Source organism: Pelobates fuscus, chromosome 4, assembly GCF_036172605.1.
Source record: "Pelobates fuscus isolate aPelFus1 chromosome 4, aPelFus1.pri, whole genome shotgun sequence".
Lineage (NCBI taxonomy): Eukaryota > Metazoa > Chordata > Amphibia > Anura > Pelobatidae > Pelobates > Pelobates fuscus.
Window position 1 is genome coordinate 368,424,734 of NC_086320.1, and position 21,141 is coordinate 368,445,874.

Consider the following 21,141-nt stretch of genomic DNA (forward strand, 5'->3'; position numbering starts at 1 on the left):
CCCCAAACAAGAAGAAATTACCGCTCAGATCAATAGTATTTAGTGACTGATCTTGTTCTGGTGGAAAGCCGTGTAGGTGCTGTAATAGAGCAGAGACTGCTGACTGTCTCACACAATCCTCTGAGTTTGTCCATTTTGTAGGGCTTGTACTATTGAACAGTATTTAGTATAGTGCTATAGAACTTGTGACCCATGTGGATTTCTTCTTTTTAATTTTATTTTTCACATCTCAAAAATGGATCTCTCTTTACCTGCGTTCTTCCATTTTATCACTGTGTCAATCATGGTCATTAGCTCCGCCCTTTGCACATGTCAGTCAGCACAGAGAAAGCATACAGTGTGTTTCTATTTCATCTCATTAATTGCAATATTTGCCCTAACCTTGGCTAGTCTCAAATGGGTTTTGATGTCATTTTGGAAAGTCTTTATTATAAAATAATGGAAGCACTCCACTTTTTAAAAACTTTTTATTTTATTTTTCGTTTACTCCCCAAAGAAAACATGCATGCATTTAAATCTTTAAAAAAAAATCTGCCCATGTTTTTTGGTGTTATTTAAAACAGCTTGCAAAAGCAGCAGACCTCCTGTTCGTAGCCTTTGCAAGCCCTTCCATGTTTCTCTAGACACAGACTTTCAATCTACTTTCAATATTCAGTTTGTGCTGAAGCTGCACATGATCTCAGCTTTCCTAAGCTTCTCAATGAAAGGTAATACAGCTCATTGAGAAGATGGGAAGCCAAGCACGTTCTAGCTTTGCTCACACCTGCTGTTTCTGTTAGTTGTATGGAACTAACAGAAGAGGCAGGGAGTCAAGGAGGTGTTTCTGCCCCCTGCTATAAGTCCCAATTTCTATTAAAATCAACATTTTTATAAACAGTCATATAAAAAAAAAAATTAACAGATACATAAAGCAAGTTAAATGGCTGTGTGTGTAGATTTTTCACGAGATTTTTTTTTTTTTTTTTTTTAGGAACAAAGGTTAATGTAAGTTATAGATGATTATCCAAAGGTGTAAATTCCAGAGAAGTGGCAGATTTTAACCCATCCTATTGGACGCATTAAACATTATCAATTATCAAAAACTCTTTAGAAAGACCAACAAGTGCATGAATAAAAAAAAAATTCTAAGGTCTTCATGCCTAGAATAACGAACTGATCCTGAAATCATCCAATTTTTAATGCATTGGATATAATGCTGCTCTATAAGAAGTATCGGATTGGTAAAGCATAGGGGTGATTGCTGCAAATGCACCCTATAAATGTTTCCATATGAGAATCATCGAATTGGACATAAATCATCGGGATTGTTGATCCAAATTGCGGATAACTGCACGGAGAAAATTATCTTTGACTGCATTGTATTACAGATAAGCTTAAAGACTTTTTTTTTTATTGTAAAAAAAAGTTTTCAAATTGGAGCATTTATTTTAGAGGGAATTATAGAAAGTGTAATATTGGGCAGAAGTTCAGAATGTTTTTTTAGTACACAACTCTCTAAATAGTGGATGATTCCACTTTGTACCCGAGCAGTTTCAGAACTACATTTCCCCTCCACCCCCCAGTTTGTTTAAAATGTTTCTCAAGCAGTTTGACAACACTCATGCTTACCCAACATGTTGAGCTTGCCCCTGTGTTGCCTGTATTTTGACATAAGCCCATCCAACCTTCGATGCCAGTGATGGCCTGATAGAATTGGGCTAATCCACCCCCACGTGCTCTCAGCCTATATTTGCCAATCAAAGGTGGACAGGTGCTTAATTGAGACGTTTGCTTCCATGTTGTGTGATTTGCAGCGCAGTGGCCAAGCTGATGGGAGCCATGAGATCTTTGAAAGCTCTTAAAGATCAGCTGTAGTGATTATGGTCTTTACATTTATTCTTTACATTCTAAAAATAGTTAGGTGAAACCTGGTGCTGTCTAAATGTAGATTCCACTACCATCTGTATGCCGATGACACCCAGATATCTCTCTCCTCCCCTGATCTCTCCCCCGCGGGAGCTTCTTATCTTTCCCCCTCATAATTCTGATCCTTCTCCTTTGCTTTCCCACCCGTCGTTCCTCCAATACACTGGCTTCCTGTATCCTATAGGTGTCAATTCAAAATACTAACCCTTACCTATAAAGCTCTAGTCTATCTTACCAGATTCATAGATATGCCCCTTCTCGGTCTCTCCACTCTGCCTGTGACCTTCTCCTTTCCGCTGCTCGCACCCTTACTGCAAACTCGCGCTTGCAGGACTTCTTGCGGGCGGCTCCCTTCTTTTGGAACAGTCTGCCTACCCCTATCAGACTCTCCCTTAGTCTTCAATTGTTTAAGAAGTCCCTCAAAACACATCTGTTCAGAAATGCTTATGGGCTCCCAGAGTAACTTATTTATACTTGCCAAAGTCTGTCTCTTTTTCTCCTGAAGAGCCATACTCCACTCTCACCTCCAGCTCTGCTACGTTTCCACCTTGTTTGGTGGCTGTCACCTGTTGTGTATTTGTACCCCACCTCCTCTAGACTGTAAGCTCATTTGAGCAGGGTCCTCATCTACCTATCGATCCTGTGTCACTGTGTAATTGTCTCATTTATTGTAATCCCACCCCCCCCACCCCCCCCTCATAATAGTCTAAAGTTCTGCGGAATTAGTTGGCGCTATATAAATACCAATAATAATAATAATAATAATAATAATAATAATATCACCTTATTGATTAAGATCAAAACTATCTGGTACCAGTAGGACTGATCACTGCACAAATTATCCAGGAATGATGGTCTTTTACGGACTTCATTTAAAATGTATTTTTAGCAAAATGTTGATTATACTTTGTGATATTTGTACTTTCCATACAAAGCAAGTTGCTCGTCCTGCCACTGAATGTATAAAGGTACACTCCTTGACAGTTCTACGTTGTTGGCTTGCTGAATAGTACATTTCACTTTTCCTGCTTCGTACAGCAACATTATATTATATTGTCTTGTATTTTTCTGTTCTGTAGAGATGTGCATACTGTAAGCACCTTGGAGCTACTATCAAATGCTGTGAAGAGAGCTGTTCGCAGACATACCATTACCCTTGTGCGGCTGGAGCGGGCGCGTTTCAGGATCTGGCGTGTTTATCTCTTCTTTGCCCAGAACACATCGATCAGGCACTCGAGAGATGTAAGTATTCATTATGTGAAATCCTGTGTGTCCCCGGTTCAGCTTCACCTTCTGGTGCAGTTGAATACAACCCTCTTTCTCTAATCCAGGCTGTGCTTGGTAATCCAGTACTTGCTGAACTTTATTTGTCAAGGTTATGTGCATTGCATTCCAGATACTCCTAAAGAGTGAACGTCTTCACTTAAAACCTTGATTACAATAATACAAATAATAATAATGATGATCTCAAAGTTAAATAAATAAATTTACATTTTTTTTAGTAACTATTAAACTCACCAGCACCGGAATAATGCCCTCACAGCAGCTCCCATCCACCTCCTGTGAAGTTATCATTACGAATGACCAGTGCAGTGCATCGTAGAGAAGCATTGTAGTGCTTGCGCGGCATTGCTGCAGTTTGCCGGCAATGCTTCTCACTTCCTATTTGAAATCCAATTTAAAATGCGTGGACAACAGGGATCCCTCCCCATCCCAACTGTCTGAGAGCTGAGACTTGTTACTAAGGAGATTTATAAATGGGACAATTTCTCTTTAAAATCCCCATTTTTATAACCCCGTCTAACTTTTCAGCAAACTTAAGTGCTTTACATGACTGGAGTGTCCATTAAATAGAAAAGGTACATTTAGCTTGTTGCTAGTTTCCGAGGACACTTAGTCTTAATGATATTAAAACCTGCACATTGTCAAGCTCTAAAACATGAAAGGGTGAACTAACCTTGACAGAAATAAAGTCCACATTTTTAAGATGCTGGAGTCTTATCCACTCAATTGTCTCTGACCACGTAGCTCCAAACCTTTCCTGAGTTTGTTCCGGTTATTAACCTGAAGCCTTTTGTCGTTCTCAAACATTCTTTACTTACAGAGGAGTTGCAGGATTTGCACAAGTTGCATAGTGAAAGAAACCAACTCAATCTTGGCAATACATTTGCAAAGAAAAGTTTATTTTCTGAATTCTTTAGAAATGTCTCAAGATTCCAGCAAACCTAAAGGTCTCCTTAGCTTGAAACCTTACTCCATCCTTTGTAGTCCTGTACATTATGACCGATTCTTCTTAGAAATGGCCCTTTTGGCAAAATAAAGTTTTCTGATGTCCTCCTTACCTCCTCTTTTTAATGTTTAACCTTCAGCTAAAGATGATGCCAACTGCGCTCTGTGTGACAGCTCCGGAGACCTGTTAGACCAGCTGTTTTGCACCACATGTGGCCAGCATTACCACGGGATGTGTTTGGATATTGTGGTAACTCCATTAAAGCGAGCAGGATGGCAGTGTCCAGACTGCAAAATCTGCCAGAACTGCAAGTAAGAGATGATTGTTTTTGTTTGCTTCTGGTTTTAATTCTTCTTTTTTTTTTTTTTTTTTAATTTAATGATTTGGTTTCTGATGCATTCTCTGCACTGCATAACTGTCATGCCATTGCGTACTATTGGAAATGTTGAAACCCTCCCTCCAGGATTGTGTTGGGCGGTGAGGGGAGAGATCAAGTTTTGAAGTTTTGTTTGATTTGTAGTTTTGTTTTTTGTTTTTAAATTCATTTTTGAAAAGGGTACCAACACTACTTGAGTGCATTTCATGGGTTTTGGCCTTGTTAATGTCTCTTTTTTTGCATGCTCAAATTAACGTTAACGTTTAAATAAATGTTTTGCAAAATACTGCACCATATGCCTGCCTCTTTAGCCACACTCCCTCATTCCAGAAAAATACTTCCTTAACCCCTTAATGACACAACTTCTGGAATAAAAGGGAATCATGACGGAATATATCTGTCGTCTGTCCTTAAGGGGTTAACAAATAAGGTATGCATGTTGATCCAAACAACTCAACTACATGTATTAGGAGAGGACACCCAGGGAGGCATTTAGCAAGGATATCACTTCCTGTTTTCAGTTCCTCTGGCTGTCTGTAGCCAGGTTGGGAATAAAAAAAATAAATAAATAAATAAAAAGGCTCACTCAGTGCTGTTGGGGCTAAGACTGTGTGCATACGATGGATAGGGAAGTCTTTCTGGAATGAAGGCCTAAGAAGACCAGCTAAGGAGGCACCTAACATTTGTTTATTTTGTGCAAAACCTACAAAGAGTTTTAGCATGCAAATAAATACAGCATCTAAATGAATTGTATGTGTCCTGACTCCTGAGCGTTCCTTAAATATGTCATCATTGTGCCTGTGTTATGGCAACATATTGAGTTCTTTAAACCTCTGGTTAAAAAAAAAAAAAAAAAAAAAAAAAATATATATATATATATATATATAAATACATTTTTAACACCTTGCTAAGTGAATAAAAACAAAACAAAAAAAAAACTACATTCACAGTGATGCTGACCTGAATCTTAACTCTTATTCTTCTCAGACACTCTGGAGATGACAATAAAATGCTTGTGTGTGACACCTGTGACAAAGGCTATCATACATTTTGCCTGCAACCTGTTATGGACTCTGTACCAACAAATGGCTGGAAGTGTAAGGTGAGTGTTTCCATCATTATCGTGGTAAAGCAATATATGTACAGTTACCTCCCACAGCAAGACACCTAATCTGGTTTGAGACCTTTTTAAAAATGCCCTCACCCCAATAAACATGATTGAAGCATTTACGGAGTTGAGTAGTGCAATGCATGTAGCAGAAAATATTTACCCGGTTATTCACCCGGCAAACCCAGGCAAAGCTAGTCAAGTTGTGACTGAGTGTGATACATATTATTTCCAGATCAGCTATTTTTGCCACAGTTTTTTCCATTTAGGTTTAATTTAATGGTGAATAACCCTGACTTGTCTCTCGCAGTTTGCAGTTACGTGTTCCATTTCTTCCCAAATACTGTATACGTGCATGAATCTACACATCACTGTGGGGTTGACTTAATTTACACGGTATGCTGTAGCTGTGCCAGGGCAGCCAAGTGTACAATGTAAATTATAAAATTAAATGCGTTTGGAATTTTAAAATTATATTGGCACAACCCATAATGAACTTTTAATGGTCTTTCTGGTTGCACTGAAATCCCTCATCTTTCCATTTCTCTTGAATATCCTGTATTTTCTAGCAAACTGCATTGCAACATAAAGAGGAACAACTTTTAGTGTAGATATGTGGTGTTTAAACACTCAGGTCATGACCTAATTTTGGACTCACTTGCTGTTTCGGTACATCCCCAATAGTTGTACACATCATATGAATAAAGTCCCAGGCAAATGCCCAAGATAAATTGTTCACAATAGCAGCAATTTCTTTAGCAGTGCGGTGGAGCCCCCTTAAAAACTGCGAAGCATCTAATGAAGGGTTTTAAGAATTATGTATTACAGTGTATAAGAATGGGCCTCTGGAAAAAAAATAAAATAAAAAAAAGATTCACCTAATTTCATTCAGTAATTTTTGGCATTGTTGTGAGGCAGTATAGAACTACTGATGAAAGGAACAAGCACACATCCAGTTGGTATAAATAATCGATATAACTAGAAATTTAATTATAAATAGTTTAAAACTAACAAGGGTTAACAAACCAGCCTTTTTAATTTATACATCTGGAAACCTCATTTTTAAAATTGTTTAACGCAAACTTATTATGAGCACCTTTTAACACCTATATTCCTTTAACTGCAGATATTGGACCTCTATGTATCTTGTATTATATGTTTGTAGTGTAAACTCTGTTGCATCCATTTTATATGATGAGATCACTTTTAAACTTGGAATTTGTTGTTTACCTTTTAGAACTGCAGAATATGTGCTGAGTGCGGGACACGAACCAGCTACCTTTGGCATCTCAACTGCTTAATGTGTGACAGCTGTTTCCAGCAGCATGGCAACGTGTTGTGCCCGCTCTGTGAAAAACCCTGCCAGCCCGACTTGCACAAAGATACGCTGCATTGTCAGATGTGCAAGAGGTAATATTCTTGTAACAGACTCTGTGATTGCATATTGACTGTGTTGCAGGGTTTGTGAAATATGCAATGACTTGACCCCTATGTTCAAAACTTTTGATCATCTTTTTATTTTGTGCTTCTTGATCTTCCTGCCAAAGACGTCATGATGCTCATTTCCCTCCATTATGTTTCTCTGTAAATGATTAAAGGAAAGTTAGGATCTGCATCCAGATCTCTTAAATTAAGCTGATCCTGTATGGAGCCTCACCTTTTATTTGTGTCCGAGTTCAACAGGGGAATATCCATTAAACATTTGACATCTTTACTCCATGTCTCTCAATAACAATTGTAAAAGGAACGCTATAGGCACCCAGACCGTTTCAGCTCATTGAAGTGGTCTGGGTGCAGTGTCCCTATCCGACTTAGTCCTGCAATGTAAAACACTGCAGTTTTAGAGAAACTGCAATGATTACTTTGTAGGACTAAGAGTGCCTTCAGTGGCTGTCTACCAGACAGCCACTAGAGGCGCTTCAGAAATTCTAATGGTCCCTTAAATGGCGCCCTCGCGCTTTGCATGAGCATATCCAGCGACCGTGAAATCTCCATATTTGCATGAGCACCAGGTCTCCCCATCGGATGACGTCGGCGGAGGCAGAGTGCTGTCCTTGCGCCGCTGGAATCGGGTAAGTGACTAAAGTGTTTTTTTTTTGTTTTTTTTTTAACCCTTTAGGTGCCCTCTGGTACCACTTACCCCACCCTCGCACATATAGTGTTAGAAATACAAACATGTATTCCTAACACAATAGAACCGCTTTAAGGGAGCATTTCTCAGTGCCTTCTTTTCATTAGCAAAGTAAAAGATTAATTGTGAGTACTAAGAACATGGAATATAATCTTAACAATAATGATGCATTGATTGTTATTGAAATAATGTACAGCAGAACATTTCTCCCAAGCCAATCATATTTGGCAATTTTTTTGGTCCATAAGAATTTTGGGCAAAATTTATTCAGCTTCATTCGAAGATTTTTCAGTTGCATTTGAATTTATTTTTAGATTGATATGAAAATTGCTTGTAATTGAAGGGGAAAAAATGTGCCAGTAATGTCCCTTCAACAACAACAAAACTCTAAAACTGTAAATTAATAAATCAAAGTTGGTGCCAAGTGGCAGTGGCTGCTAGATTTGTGTACAGCAAAAAAAAAAAATTTGATTCCTATAACTTGATTCAGTTTGGATTTTTGAAAAACAATTTTGGTCAAAGTCCAATTTGAAATTCTACCGAATTTCAATTATGACTGATCTGAATATCCAACTCTACTGTACAATATTTTTCCGTTGCCCTGTTTGCGTGCTCTCTGTTTGCCACTAAATCAATGTCTAAAGTATTATACAGTCTGTGATTCAGTGTTTAATTTCTTAGGTGGATTCATCTAGACTGTGAAAAATGTACAGAAACTGATGTAGAAGATCAGTCAAAAGAAGACTATGTGTGTACATTGTGCAAGCATTTAGAGGCGGAGGAGGACCCGGCTGAAGAATGTATTGTAATGGAGGTCACAGAGTCTGATCATAGTAAGTACACAAACAAACCAGAGTTCAAATAAATCTTCATGGCGGTTTTAATTCTTTCACTTGAACTCTGACCAGGTGAGAGGAGCATGAACAATGTATTCTCATTCACACGTAATGACATAGGGTTGTGTCCCAAGAGTCTATTTAACGAGGGAGGAAAAAAGGAAAAAAAATAGGTGTTAAAAGTAATATCCCACAATCACTTGTCTTATTATTCTTTATCCACTTGCTCCCCTTTGTTTTAAGCAACGGTTTCATTGGATGACATTAGGCTTTCATAAATGCCTATTGCTACATTTGATCAATTGATATATGTTCTATTTTTTCTAGTTTGCACAGGAGAGATGGAGGTGGATATAAGTGGAAAAAATGCATTTCAAGATGAAGCACTTAATCACGACAATTTTGTTCCAGGTTCTGCCATGATTTGTGTCAATGAAGGTACTGGTCTCATAATTGTGTTTTTTTTTTTTTTTGTATTTTATTTTATTGGTCAAAGTCAAGGCTTTTTTAAATAATCAATTGTACAATTGCGTGTTGCTTCAGCCTAGATAATTGTAGATCAGTGTCCCACTTTACATTTGGCCGTTTGTTTTATGCATAATGACCTTTTTTAGATAACAATGTGCCTATATGTTGTGCTAGCTAAATCGGTTACGTTTTTTTTTTGTTTTTTTTTCTGTTTTTTTTTTTCTGTTTTTTTTTTCTGTTCTGTGCAAATTTTCTTGATACTCCTCTAAATCTGACCTGATCCACACATTTGCCAATATAGTGAAGGTGGGCTACTGGAGACTGCACTTTGCACGTTGTTTCTGTAATATACAGCGAATACTTTAAGGGCCAGATGGACAACTGTTAATATTCAGGCTTATTTAGTTTTATTGCATAGTATGTTGTTCTATGGTTAATACATGTTTATTTTTATTGTAGCGACACAGGAACATACAGATAAAGCGGACTTGGAAAGTGAGATTGTCCAGTCTGCTGATACAGAAGAATTTATGGACACTTCACATTCTGAGTCTATGCACATTGTACACAAAGAGAATGCAGAAGAGAGTTCTGAGAAAGGAGAGGACCCATCAAAGCCTCTGTGTCTTCAGGAGGAACCAAATAAACTTCTACAGCACAGAGAAGAGAGTCCCATCAAAGATAAAAATGAACCACAAACTATTTCTTCTGTCCCGGAGGTTTCAGATGCACCCGAACCTCCCCAGTCTGAGAGCAAGGGTGATTCTTGTTCCAGATTAGATGAGCACTTTGAATGCGTTGGAGGTTATGAGCACATTTCATTAAAAAAAGATGATCCTCTCGTATCCGAAGGCACCGATCTGCTGGAAGTGGAAACCACTCCTACTAGTGAAACTTTTACGGCGTCCAGTTCACCTTTAGGGGATAAAACTTTGAAATCACCTACAGATATGGATTCCCCAGTCACATCTGTTGATACCAGCAAGACCAGCGTTTCATCCTCACCAGCAGTTTCTGTAGACTTTCATTCTTCAAATGACATGTTTCAAAGTCACACACCGGTCCATAGTTTTAGCACAGGAAATGCCTTGTCAACTACATTCATCTCTGTGACTCCAAAAATCGGCATGGGTAAGCCAGCTATCACCAAAAGGAAGTTTTCTCCTGGCAGACCAAGATCCAGACAGGTAAATATTCTTTTATGTTTGGTGACTGAAACTATTTTGTTGGCGGTTTTTGAAAGTGAACGTTTGGTGATTATGGGTTCTCACACGCGTATGCGATGTACAGCTCAAAAAGTAATATGAACTTGTATTTTGTATAATGCATTGGTAGAAATGGTGTTTGTTTTGTTTTTTTGTTTTTTCTTTTGAGGGAATGGGAGGGCAGCTTGAGTTGTAATACAAATGTGCAAAGAGTAAAATACTCCTGTTGAGTTCCTCTGCTCTGAGCAATGCTTCATTTGGCTGTTAACATTGTTTATTATTATTATTATTATTTTATTATTTATATAGCGCTAACAAATTCCGTAGCGCTGTACAATGAGTGGACTAACAGACACATAATTGAGATCAGACCACTGGACGTACAGGAACAGAGGGGGTTGAGGGCCCTGCTCAATGAGCTTACATGCTAGAGGGAGTGGGGTATAGTGACACAAAGGGTTAAAGTAGGGGAATTAAATAGTTTGTTAGAGAAGGGTTTATTGAGTGCTTGGTAGGTCATTTTTTGACAGTTGCAGGAAAGGAGTCATGGGGTGGGGGATGAGAAGCCTGCTGACCGTTTAATTGATACACTTTAATGAAGAAGTGAGTTTTCAAAGATTTTTTGAAGGAGTGGAGGCTGGGTGAAAGTCTGATTGAGGAGGGAAGGGAGTTCCACAGAATAGGTGCAGCCCTAGAGAAGTCTTGAAGGCGAGCGTCAGAGGTGGGGATCCGGTCAGAGGATAGGCGTAGGTCTTGGGATGAGTGCAGGGGCCTCGACGGGACATACTTGTGTATGAGGGAGGATAGGTATGTTGGAGCAGCATTATGTAGGGATTTGTAAGCAAGCGCCAGAATTTTGAATTGGGCCCTATATCTAACTGGAAGCCAATGCAGGGACTGACAGAGCGTGGAGGCGTGGGAGGTGCGATAATAATGCACACCCCTTGGAACTCATGCTCCAAAAAGCAGCTATTTCCAAACCAGCACTCCAGGACCTCCAGCGTTTTAGCATTTAAAGGTTATGTACAAATGTCTTGAAGAAACTTGAGAACCGATGCTCTAAAGCTCTTTTATTGGTCAATTCTGTCTCATATCTAACTAACTAGGCGCCAACTAGAGATGTGAGTACTTTTGGTTTAAATAATATGGGATCCTTTTTTATTTTTTTATTTTATGTTCTTGGAATATTATTTTCATAAACAATCGATAAATGTAAGCAACTTCTTTATTTACGTGCTACTTTTAAAAACGTCATTATCTGAGGAAGCAGTGGTTAGATATCACTGCCATGCAGAACTTATAAGCACAGAGAATTCAAGAATTGTTGTGTGTTAATGTATATAAAGTGTTACAATGGTGCTAATTACATTTCGGATGACAGCCACTTTAATACAGTGTTTTTTTTCATGTGGGACAGACTTTTATGAGGATAAATCACCTAAACTGCTAGCAGAAAATCTAGACAAGAACTATTACTTGATCATTGATGCCTTACCCGCCACTTCCCCCCTGTCCTTATATCTGCCTCCTCCCATCAACTTTAAAATCATAACCGTAGTTGGCTGGCCTATTCAGTGCTTGGCGGGACCTTGTGTTCCCTTTTTATTTGCATGATGGTTTAGATCTCACCACAATTCTGCCATTTACACATCCAGAGCCATCTTTGCTGTACCTCCTTTTGTATTTGTTTGCATTTCCAGCTTCGCATTAAATGCATATATTGCTTAAATGTTGTTTTTTTTTTTTTTGTAAGGTTTGCTTTTTTACAGCACAAATATATTGTACCAATTTGATAAAATAGCTACATTTTGTCCAAATTTGAAAACACCATGTTCAGTGTTCAAAAAAACTAGAATTTCAATAATGGGAAACTATAGGCACCGAAATAACTTCAGCTTATTGAAGTTGTTTTGGGGCCTGCAGTCAAACTGCTCAATGAGCTGCCATTTAGGATTTAAAGAATCACTATAGGGTCAGTAATACAAACATGTATTCCCGACCTTATCGTGTTGGAACACTGTTTTGGCGGCCAATCCCACTTAAAAAAATAAATAAAAATAAAACTCGCCTTTATTCCAGTAACAATGGGAAAGCATTGAATTGGCTAAGATTGTCCGTTCGGATGATCTCAGCCAAGGAGCTGGGCAAGAGGCAGAGCCATATGCCATGATGTCTTATCAGTATCTCCTCATAGAGGTGCATTGAATCAACACATCTCTGAGGAATGTTTAGTGTATCCATGCCACTCTATCCTCTAGTTACCATCTGAGTGACTGCCACTGGAGGTGTCCTTAGGCAGCAACGTAAACACTGCCTTTTCTCTGAAAAAAAAGCGTTTACAGCAAAACACCAGTAGGGACATACTATACTTGCCAAAACAACTACATTAAGCTGTAGTTATTCTGGTCGTCACTACAAGTGACCCTTTAAGTCACTTTGTGTTGCTCTAGTCACATCTCTCTTACCTACACACTTCCTGAAACATATTTTTTAGTTTCTCTAGTTTATTGAAAGTGTGTTTAATTTAAAATGTCTTTTCTCCTACTCTGTTAATAGTCTGCTAGAGTCTACTGCGGCCTTCTGTATGTAATTAAAGTTTATTTTACTGAGCAGAAGATAAGAACTTTTAACCACATTGTGCTGTGAAAATGAAACAGTTTTTCATGGAGGCTATGTGAGTCTCATACATACAGAGAAATTAGTATGTATCAATCAAAATAATTAAATGTGCTCTCAATCATTCCTTTCACCTGAATCACTTGGATTCAGTGTTCCCAAACCCAGTCCTCGTGGACCACCAACAGTCCAGGATTTATGTGTTTCCCTGTTTTATTCCAGTGGATACTGACAAAACCTGGACTGTTGGTGGTCAATGAGGACTGGGTTGGGGAACACTGAAGATGGTGTAACCATTGCAACTCTGTAAAGTCTACAGTATTCTTCAACAGCCAAGTCACCGGTTTTGAATGGTCTTGTGGTTTCTGTGGAACATTTTTTCCATTCTATTGCAACCCTATCTGTCTGTCTTCTAGAGCAACCTCCGGCACTCCAGATGCTGTAGACTACATCTCCCCTGATGCTTTGCCTGCATTAAAGCTGTTGGTGTTACGGAAAATCTAGACCACAACATCTGGAGTGCTGAAGGTTGCCTCTAGAGAATATCTAACCTTAAACTGTGTATTATGGGAAAATTAAGCTATCAAAGGCTTTTGGCGATATCAGACCAATGGTTAAGTGGCTTATCAATGTCTCCAGAACCCCGAAATGGCAACACTTTTCCTTTTTACCCCAAGTATCATAAGCACTATAACAGGCGAGTTGTACCCTGGCCCGGTTCCCTTGTAATGTGACATATTGTCTATCAACCGCAATTAGCCATTTCACTTCCCGCTTCTGCAGAACCATAGAAGCCGGAAAACCATCATAGTCAACATTTATATAACTGCTGAAGGTGGAGTTACAGCAGAGTGGTTGAACACCATACGTGCATTGTTTCAAACATGTATTCCTGACCCTAGAGTGTTAAAACCACCATCTAGCCCACCTATGCCTCACTGAAAATAGTAAAATATTACATGTATTCAAGCCTGCAGCTGCTGCCTTTTCCCCTGACCTGCCTGCTTTGCTGACCTGATCAGAAGTGATTATGTAAGCAAATCACAATGCTTTCCCGTAGGATTGACTGAGACAGCCAAGGATGCAGAGCCAGCACAAGTCAAACACAGCCCTGGTCAATCCGCATCTGGCCAGAAAGTTTAGTGTCTCCATGCAGAGGGTGGAAACACTGAATAGCAGTACTGCACACAGTGCAGCACTGCCACATGAAGCACCTCTAGTAGCCATCTGAGAAGTGGCCACTGGAGTTATCACTAGGCTGTAATGTAAACATTGGATTTTCTCTGAAAATACAATGTTTACTGCAGAAAGTCTGAAGGCAATGAGTCTACTCACCAGAACAAATACAATAAGCTGTAGTTGTTCTGGTGACTATAGTGTCCCTTTAAACTCTAGGTGCCATGACCACTTCAAATCATGGTGCTTGGAGAAACCATTTAATTCACAGTTGATTTATTTTTATATTGCATCTTTACATATTTGTAGGGCAGCACCTGAACATTTGTAGGAGATTGGTGAGAGTTTGCAGTCAATGTTAGGTGTCCTACTCCTTTCGGTCATATGTCGGGAGCGGAGCATAAATGGCAGAATCGCACTTTGTGTTCCCAGCTCCTCTCTTGGTTTATCAGTTTATGGATAGGGATAAAATTAATGGTGACAGCTGCAGCTTGGGAGTATAGATCTCACTAATCTCAGGTAGGTCACAGTGTGATTCAATTCACCATAATGCACCATGTGCTGGTGAAACCATGCATTATATTTAATGCATAGTATGATCACACCCATCATGCAATAATGGATGTTACTTAGTGGGTGGATCGTGGATGTAAAGGATTTCCCTGTATTCACCTGTGTTCATTCGGTTGTGTCCTCTCCCTGCTCTTAACTACCTTGGAATGTTTTGTTTTAATTATGTGCTCGGGAAATGTATTCGTTCTACTGAACGGAGACCACCCTGGGTAGCAATCAGAATTTGGAACACTGAGTAATCACACGAAAAACCGCAACTTAATTGAGTGCTTCTAGGTGGCCGCCATTCGTGGCGAGAACAAAGGATGGCAGCCATCTTAAATCTCCCAAATGCGGCCAGCGGGACTTACTCGTGGATTGCCTGGAACTGTTTTCGGCATGGCAATCACACGAACGTCCGGTCATTATGGAAGTCCCGTCTGACCTATTTCCACTCATAGTATCAAACTGGCGTTCGGTAGCTTTAGTCTACCAAACGAGGGGAGCACTCTCATGTAACCAGCCGCAACATACCTATGGTAGTTTTCGTGTAATTCTGCGCGAACGGAGACCGGCTCTTGCTAATGATTTCATGGAACTCTAAATCGGATACAACCACATGGCGAGCCAGTCAAACTTCCACACGATGCGACACGGAAACTACCGAACGGATTTTTGTGAAATTTGGATATGTGACTCCCAGTATCCTCAGCTACCCAGGGATGTGGTTTATATATTTCTATGTTATGCAGAAAGTATTTTTCTAAAAATGTTGAAAATTGTAATGTTTCTGGCCAGCAGATAATTGAGTTTAGTATGTTGCTGAAACTCAATTATCTAGCCTGGCCCAGAGGAGGAGTCTGTTACTGTATAAATTAAATGCATGTTGCTTCCAGTAAATCTGTCTTGTTCCAGCATTAAGCTTTGGCTCATGTGTGGATTATTTGGCGATACCAGCGATATTTCTTCCTGTGGATTATTGTTGTTATTCTGCTATTGGGAAAAAGGGAATACTGGACGGGGATACAGTTTACTACCGTCACAATGGACATACTAAATCATTATATTAATAATGCTGTAATGTGCGTGGTTGCAAAGTTAATATACCGTAGATATGAAATATACTGCCAGAACACAGTTTATATATGAGATAAGAACCCACATCTAAGAAATATTATTGATCTTGCTAGTGGCCCATGATTTAAGCAGTATCCGTGTTTAAATTATTTTGTAGACCAGTTTATCTTAATAACAAATGGTCCTTATGCATAAACGGTTGTTCTTATGCATAAACAAGGACATTCTATTTCTGTGGTGAATGTAGATCTTTGCCCCTGATGTTTTTTTTTTTTTTTTTTTTATTCATCGCCCCAAAGGTGATTCTTGAATATTATTGGCAAATCATATGGCTGCTTTCAGTGTGTACATTTGCAAGTAAAACACAACTGCACAAAATTAAATGTAGAAGGAAGAATATTTTTCATAGTTTATCCTTGTGAGGTTATTTCCTAAACTCAGTTATAGTAAATTGAAATCCAAATGGCAAAATGTAGGCAAACATTGTCTGAGTTGGAGGCCTTTTCCAAGTCTAGTACAATCACATCTTTGCTATTTTAGTCTACATTCAGAAAATCAAAGTGTTTTGTGTGCCATATCAAAATGTCTGTAAATGTAATAAATGTCTTGTCTACTAAATACCATTTGTGTGAGAGAGCATTTATTAACCATTTTTTTGTTAGAACTTGGAGATAATGAAGTCAATTAATTCTCAATAGTAGGGAGTTCAGTTATTTGAGATACATAGTGACTTAATTTATCAAATCTAATGTCAGCTGATGTTAGTGTTTTATCATTCAGGTATCTCTGCTGTGGGATTAAATATTTTATCACAATCTACTGCCTCTGAGAAAAACATTTTACACTGAACAGACACTACATAAAAAAAAAAAAACAACACTGACAAATTAAACAAATAACATTGTTTATATTGTTATATTATTATTAGGCAGCAAGCAAACTGTCTGTTCTTGAATTTAGTGAACCGCCTGTTCTTGAACTTCATGTGTTGGAAGCAGATAAAATTGGTAATCGAAAAGATCTGAGTGACTTTGACAAGGGCCAAATATTGACGGCTGAACGTCTAGGTCAGAGCATTTTAAAAACTGCATGGCTTGTGGGGTTGTTCCCGGTATGCCGTGGTTAGTTTACCTATAAACCTATCAAAACCTGTGAACTGGCGTCATGGGAGCCCAAGGCTCATTGATGCACGTGGGAAGCGAATGGTAGCCCGTCTAGTCTGATCACACAGAAGAGCTACTGTAGCTCAAAGTGCTGAAAAACTTAAGGCTGGCCATGATAGAAAGGTGTTAGAACAGAGTGCATCACAGTTTGCTACTTATGGAGATTTGTAGCCACCGACCGGTCAGAGTACCCATGATGACCCCTTTCCACTGTCGAATGTATCTTCAAAGGGGACATAAGTGTGAAAACTGGACCATGGAGCAATGAAAGAAGGTTGCCCCGTGTGATTAATCAAAAAGATGCGTAGTTTACCTGGGGTTGAGATGGCAGCATTGAAGAAGGCAGGTTGGCGGAGGCAGTTTTCTGGGGATGTTACTTTGACACTTACCACCTACCTAGAGATTGCTGCAGAACACGAACACCCCTTTATGACAATGATGTTCCTTGATGGCAGTGGCCTCTTACAACAGGATAATGCACCCTGCTGCACTTCAAAAATTGAGGAATGGCTTAAGAAGCATGACAAAGTTCTAGGTGTTGCTTTGGCCTCCAAATTCCCCAGATCTCAATCCGATTAAGCATCTGTGGAATGGGCTGGAACACCAAATAGATCTATGGAGGACCCACCTTGCAACCTGCAGGACTTAAAGGACCACTATAGTGCCAGGAAAACAAATCCCTTTTCCTGGCACTATATAGTCCGTAGGTGTCGGCCCCCCTCCTGCTGGGCTGAAGGTGTTAAAACCCCTTAAGCCACTTACCTTAATCCAGCTCAGGCTTCCTCAGTGCTGGTGACCTCTCCTCCCCCTCCAATGTCAGCTCCCGAGTGGAGCCACATGCGCTCTGCGTGCGTGTACAAACCGCCCATAGGAAAGTTATCACCTGCTTGCATGAGATCTGAAGAATTCCTGAAAATGACTGAAACTTGTAACCAGCACACATGGGTGTTTAATGTGTCTCTTGACATTTTTGTTAACCTATACACCTTGTAAAAGTTTAAAACAGGTTTGCGTGTAGGTAAATTACAGCCTGGTTGACAGCCTGGATATTCCAGAATTCTTGATTACACACATTCACTTTAGGTACCATAAAATGACCTGATTTGTATGCATGTAAACTTTCTGCTAGAAAATAAAAAGCTCTTAGTAGTGTAATAAAGCCTATGTCCACTTCTCTACACTGGAATCAGTGGGACCTGCTTGCACCCATGCGGTACAGCTTAGCATGGGAGCACTTGCATCTTGTTCACCCATTGCTGATTCACACACACGTTTTCCTATTCTTTTGTATGTGAAGCCAATGATTGGCTGGTATTTGTCTGCCTTTTACTGGTTGGATGTCCTGAAGGTTTTTGTTTTTAGCACATTTATCCATAATGCCTATTTGCATTTATAAAAAAAAAAAAAACTAAATAGTGTTACTTGCTACCCCTTTGCCTGTTTGTTTCATTGGTGGTGGTGCAAAACTCACGGGATGTACATCTCTTAGAATGCAGCAGACATAGAATTTACCCAGATATTTAGATATGGCCATTAACAATAAGTAATGTATTTCACAGACAAGGTAGTATAATATGTTGCTTTGAGATCTAATGACAACCTATTCTATAAGCTATTAATTAAATAAAATCTCACCGTGCATGATGTTCTTGTGGTTTTTTTTTTTTTTATGAATAGCTGAGCTCTTTGCAATTTGTCCTAAATGTCATTGCCTCTTCTACATATGCTTGGCTTTCCTAACCCCTTTATGTTGCTGTGCTGGCCTTGAATTCTTTTTATTTTCTGTTGCTGAGTTTATACATATATTTTCTCACCTGCCATGTCTTAGGGGGCTTGGAGTACCAATAATACAGTGAGCCCACCTTACTGGTCGCCAGACGGCTCAGAGGGTTGGGACATTTATAAAACGAGACCGCTTCTTGGCAGCCCATTGTGGAGCATCAAAGTGGTAAATAAGCTGCATTTCTACTTACATGTCATTTTCCCTTTACGTTGTTAAATCATCTGCCTTTCAGCTTCTGTCTTTTTATTTTTTTTATTATTAAATGCAATGTCATGCTGATAGTATTTGAATTCCTAATATCTTACTGGCTGTAACTACTATACAAAGGGGGGGAGATGGAGTGTTCTATATTATCTCTGATTGCTTTTCTTTCAAAACTGCTTTCTGTCTGCTTTGTATGTGAGTCGCAGGCTGTGTTAACACTTTCTGGATGGGGGCAAGCAGAATAAGATTATTGGTTTAGCCATTCTACTCCTTACACATCTCATTCATTGCGGGTTCAGTCTGACACCCACACAGTAATAAAAGTAGCTTGATTGCTGTAACTTTTTACAGGTAGGAGCAAGTCATTTTATATGGCAGGGCAGGCCTGTAACTGTTGATGCCAGGGTTACAGTATTTCACATTTTAATACATTTTTAACTAATCCGGCCTGATTATTTGAGGAAAGTGAAGATAAAACTTCTGTGAGAACAAATTGGGGGTACAAAAGTTGGGTTGCCTGTAGCAATGGGTTAGAGGATTCCCTGTCAACGAAGTTAGGTTTGTTGTTTGCCAGTTTGAGCATTTGAATGCTTTGGAATAAAACATTACAAAATGGAAATGGGAAGTCATTTTGAAATAAAAAAAAAAACTTTTTTTCAACTAATTTCATTTATTTTTTTTTATTTTTATTTTTTTTCATCAGGTTAGCGATTGTGTAGCTAGTTTCCTGGGTTTATATTTGTTTGTAACGTGTTTATAAAAGAAAAAAAATCTTGGAGAAAAAAAATCTGACCACAATAACTTTATTTCCTGGTTCACCTTGCAGAGATTTCATTACACAGTATATATTATAACTTTGCATTTAACAAGTCTTTTTATTTTTCAGTACCGTATTCTCACTTGGTACTACCCATATTTAAAGATACCTTACTTACTATCTATCTTACTATGTAGTACATCAAATATATATACCCAAAACTGAATGGTGTGCATCACAGTTGGCCAGCTATGTCACTGCAAATATTTTGTGGACTACAGCCTCAATTTTATATTTTTGGATACATTTTTCAAATCGCTTAAAGGAATCCCATAATGCCACTAATACAAAGCTGTATACTTGGCACTATAGCTCCTTCTGCCTCCCCTCTACCTCGTGCCCCCCTCCCGCAATGATAAATAAACTGTTAAAAAGCCTTTACTTACCTTATCCCATCGTCGATGTCCCTTAGCGCTGGGTCCCGTCTCGGTCTCCTCCTCTGCTTTGCTATGGGGGAAAATCTGATGCATCTCCTCATGTAGAGCAGATTCCAGACCAAAGGTCCGTTACGATGCAGGAAGTGCCCCAGTAGCTGTTTGGTAGACAGCCACTGGAGGAAGACTTAGTGCTGCAATGTAAACATTGCAGTTTCTCTGGAGGTGCAATAGGGACACTGTACCCAGGCCACTCCAGTGAGCTGGAGTGGTCTGGGTGTGCCTATAGTGTTCCTTTAATATTTTGAAAACGGTTTTAATATTTTTATATATTGTGGGATATATTTTTGATATTTTAACATTTTGAAAAATCTTTCTTAAAAGTTTATATATAAACATGAAAATAATTTGTAAACGCTTATCCAAAAATATTAAATCCAGACCAAAGTTTACAAAGGTCACCTACCATCCTAAAGACAATGCCCCATGGAGAGCCTCTCTGGCTGCTTCTGAATTGGCTGCTGAAATGGCGTTTCAATGTTTTATTTTTTTGTTTTTTTTTTGTTTTTGTTTTATAAAAGGGACACTATAGTCACCAGAACAACTACAGCTTATTGAATTTGTTTTGGTGAGTAGAATCATTAACTTCAGGCTTTTTGCTGTAAACACTGTCTTTTCAGAGAAAATGCAGTGTTTACTTTACAGCCTAGTGATAACTTCACTGGCCACTTCTCAGATAGATCCTTCCTGGGTCATGGCTGCCTAAAATGCATCCAAACATTCAGTATCTCCACCCTCTGCATGCAGACACTGAACTTTCGCCATATAGATTTATTGATTCAATTCATTTCTATGAGGAGATGCTGATTGGCCAGGACTGTGTTTGAATCCTTCTGGCTCTGCCCCTGATCTTCCTCCTTGACAGTCTCAGCCAATCCTATGGGGGGAAGCATTGTGATTGGATCAGGCTACCACTTCTGATGATGTCAGCAGACAGCTTTTTTTTGGAGGGAACCAGCATGAAGATCTACAGCTTCAGGCTTGAATACAGTAAGATTTTGCTGTATTTATGGAGGCACGAGGGGTCCAGGGGGGCTAGATTGTGGTTTCACTATAGATC

The 21,141-nt window shown here is 39.1% G+C and overlaps 1 protein-coding gene across 12 annotated transcripts in view; it reads left to right on the plus strand.

Moving 5' to 3' along the window:
• The window catches only part of KMT2C (lysine methyltransferase 2C), a 162,588-nt gene that overhangs the window by 85,983 nt on the left and 55,464 nt on the right, over positions 1–21,141 (plus strand). For 11 of the 12 annotated variants that reach the window (XM_063452686.1, XM_063452688.1, XM_063452693.1 and 8 more), the window contains exons 7-14: positions 2,985–3,147; positions 4,275–4,446; positions 5,499–5,613; positions 6,857–7,029; positions 8,432–8,583; positions 8,914–9,024; positions 9,514–10,241; positions 18,672–18,791. In XM_063452686.1, coding sequence (XP_063308756.1) covers positions 2,985–3,147; positions 4,275–4,446; positions 5,499–5,613; positions 6,857–7,029; positions 8,432–8,583; positions 8,914–9,024; positions 9,514–10,241; positions 18,672–18,791 — 1,734 coding nt within the window. The remainder of the gene's footprint in view (positions 1–2,984; positions 3,148–4,274; positions 4,447–5,498; positions 5,614–6,856; positions 7,030–8,431; positions 8,584–8,913; positions 9,025–9,513; positions 10,242–18,671; positions 18,792–21,141) is intronic. The other variant, XM_063452695.1, reaches the window with a different exon arrangement.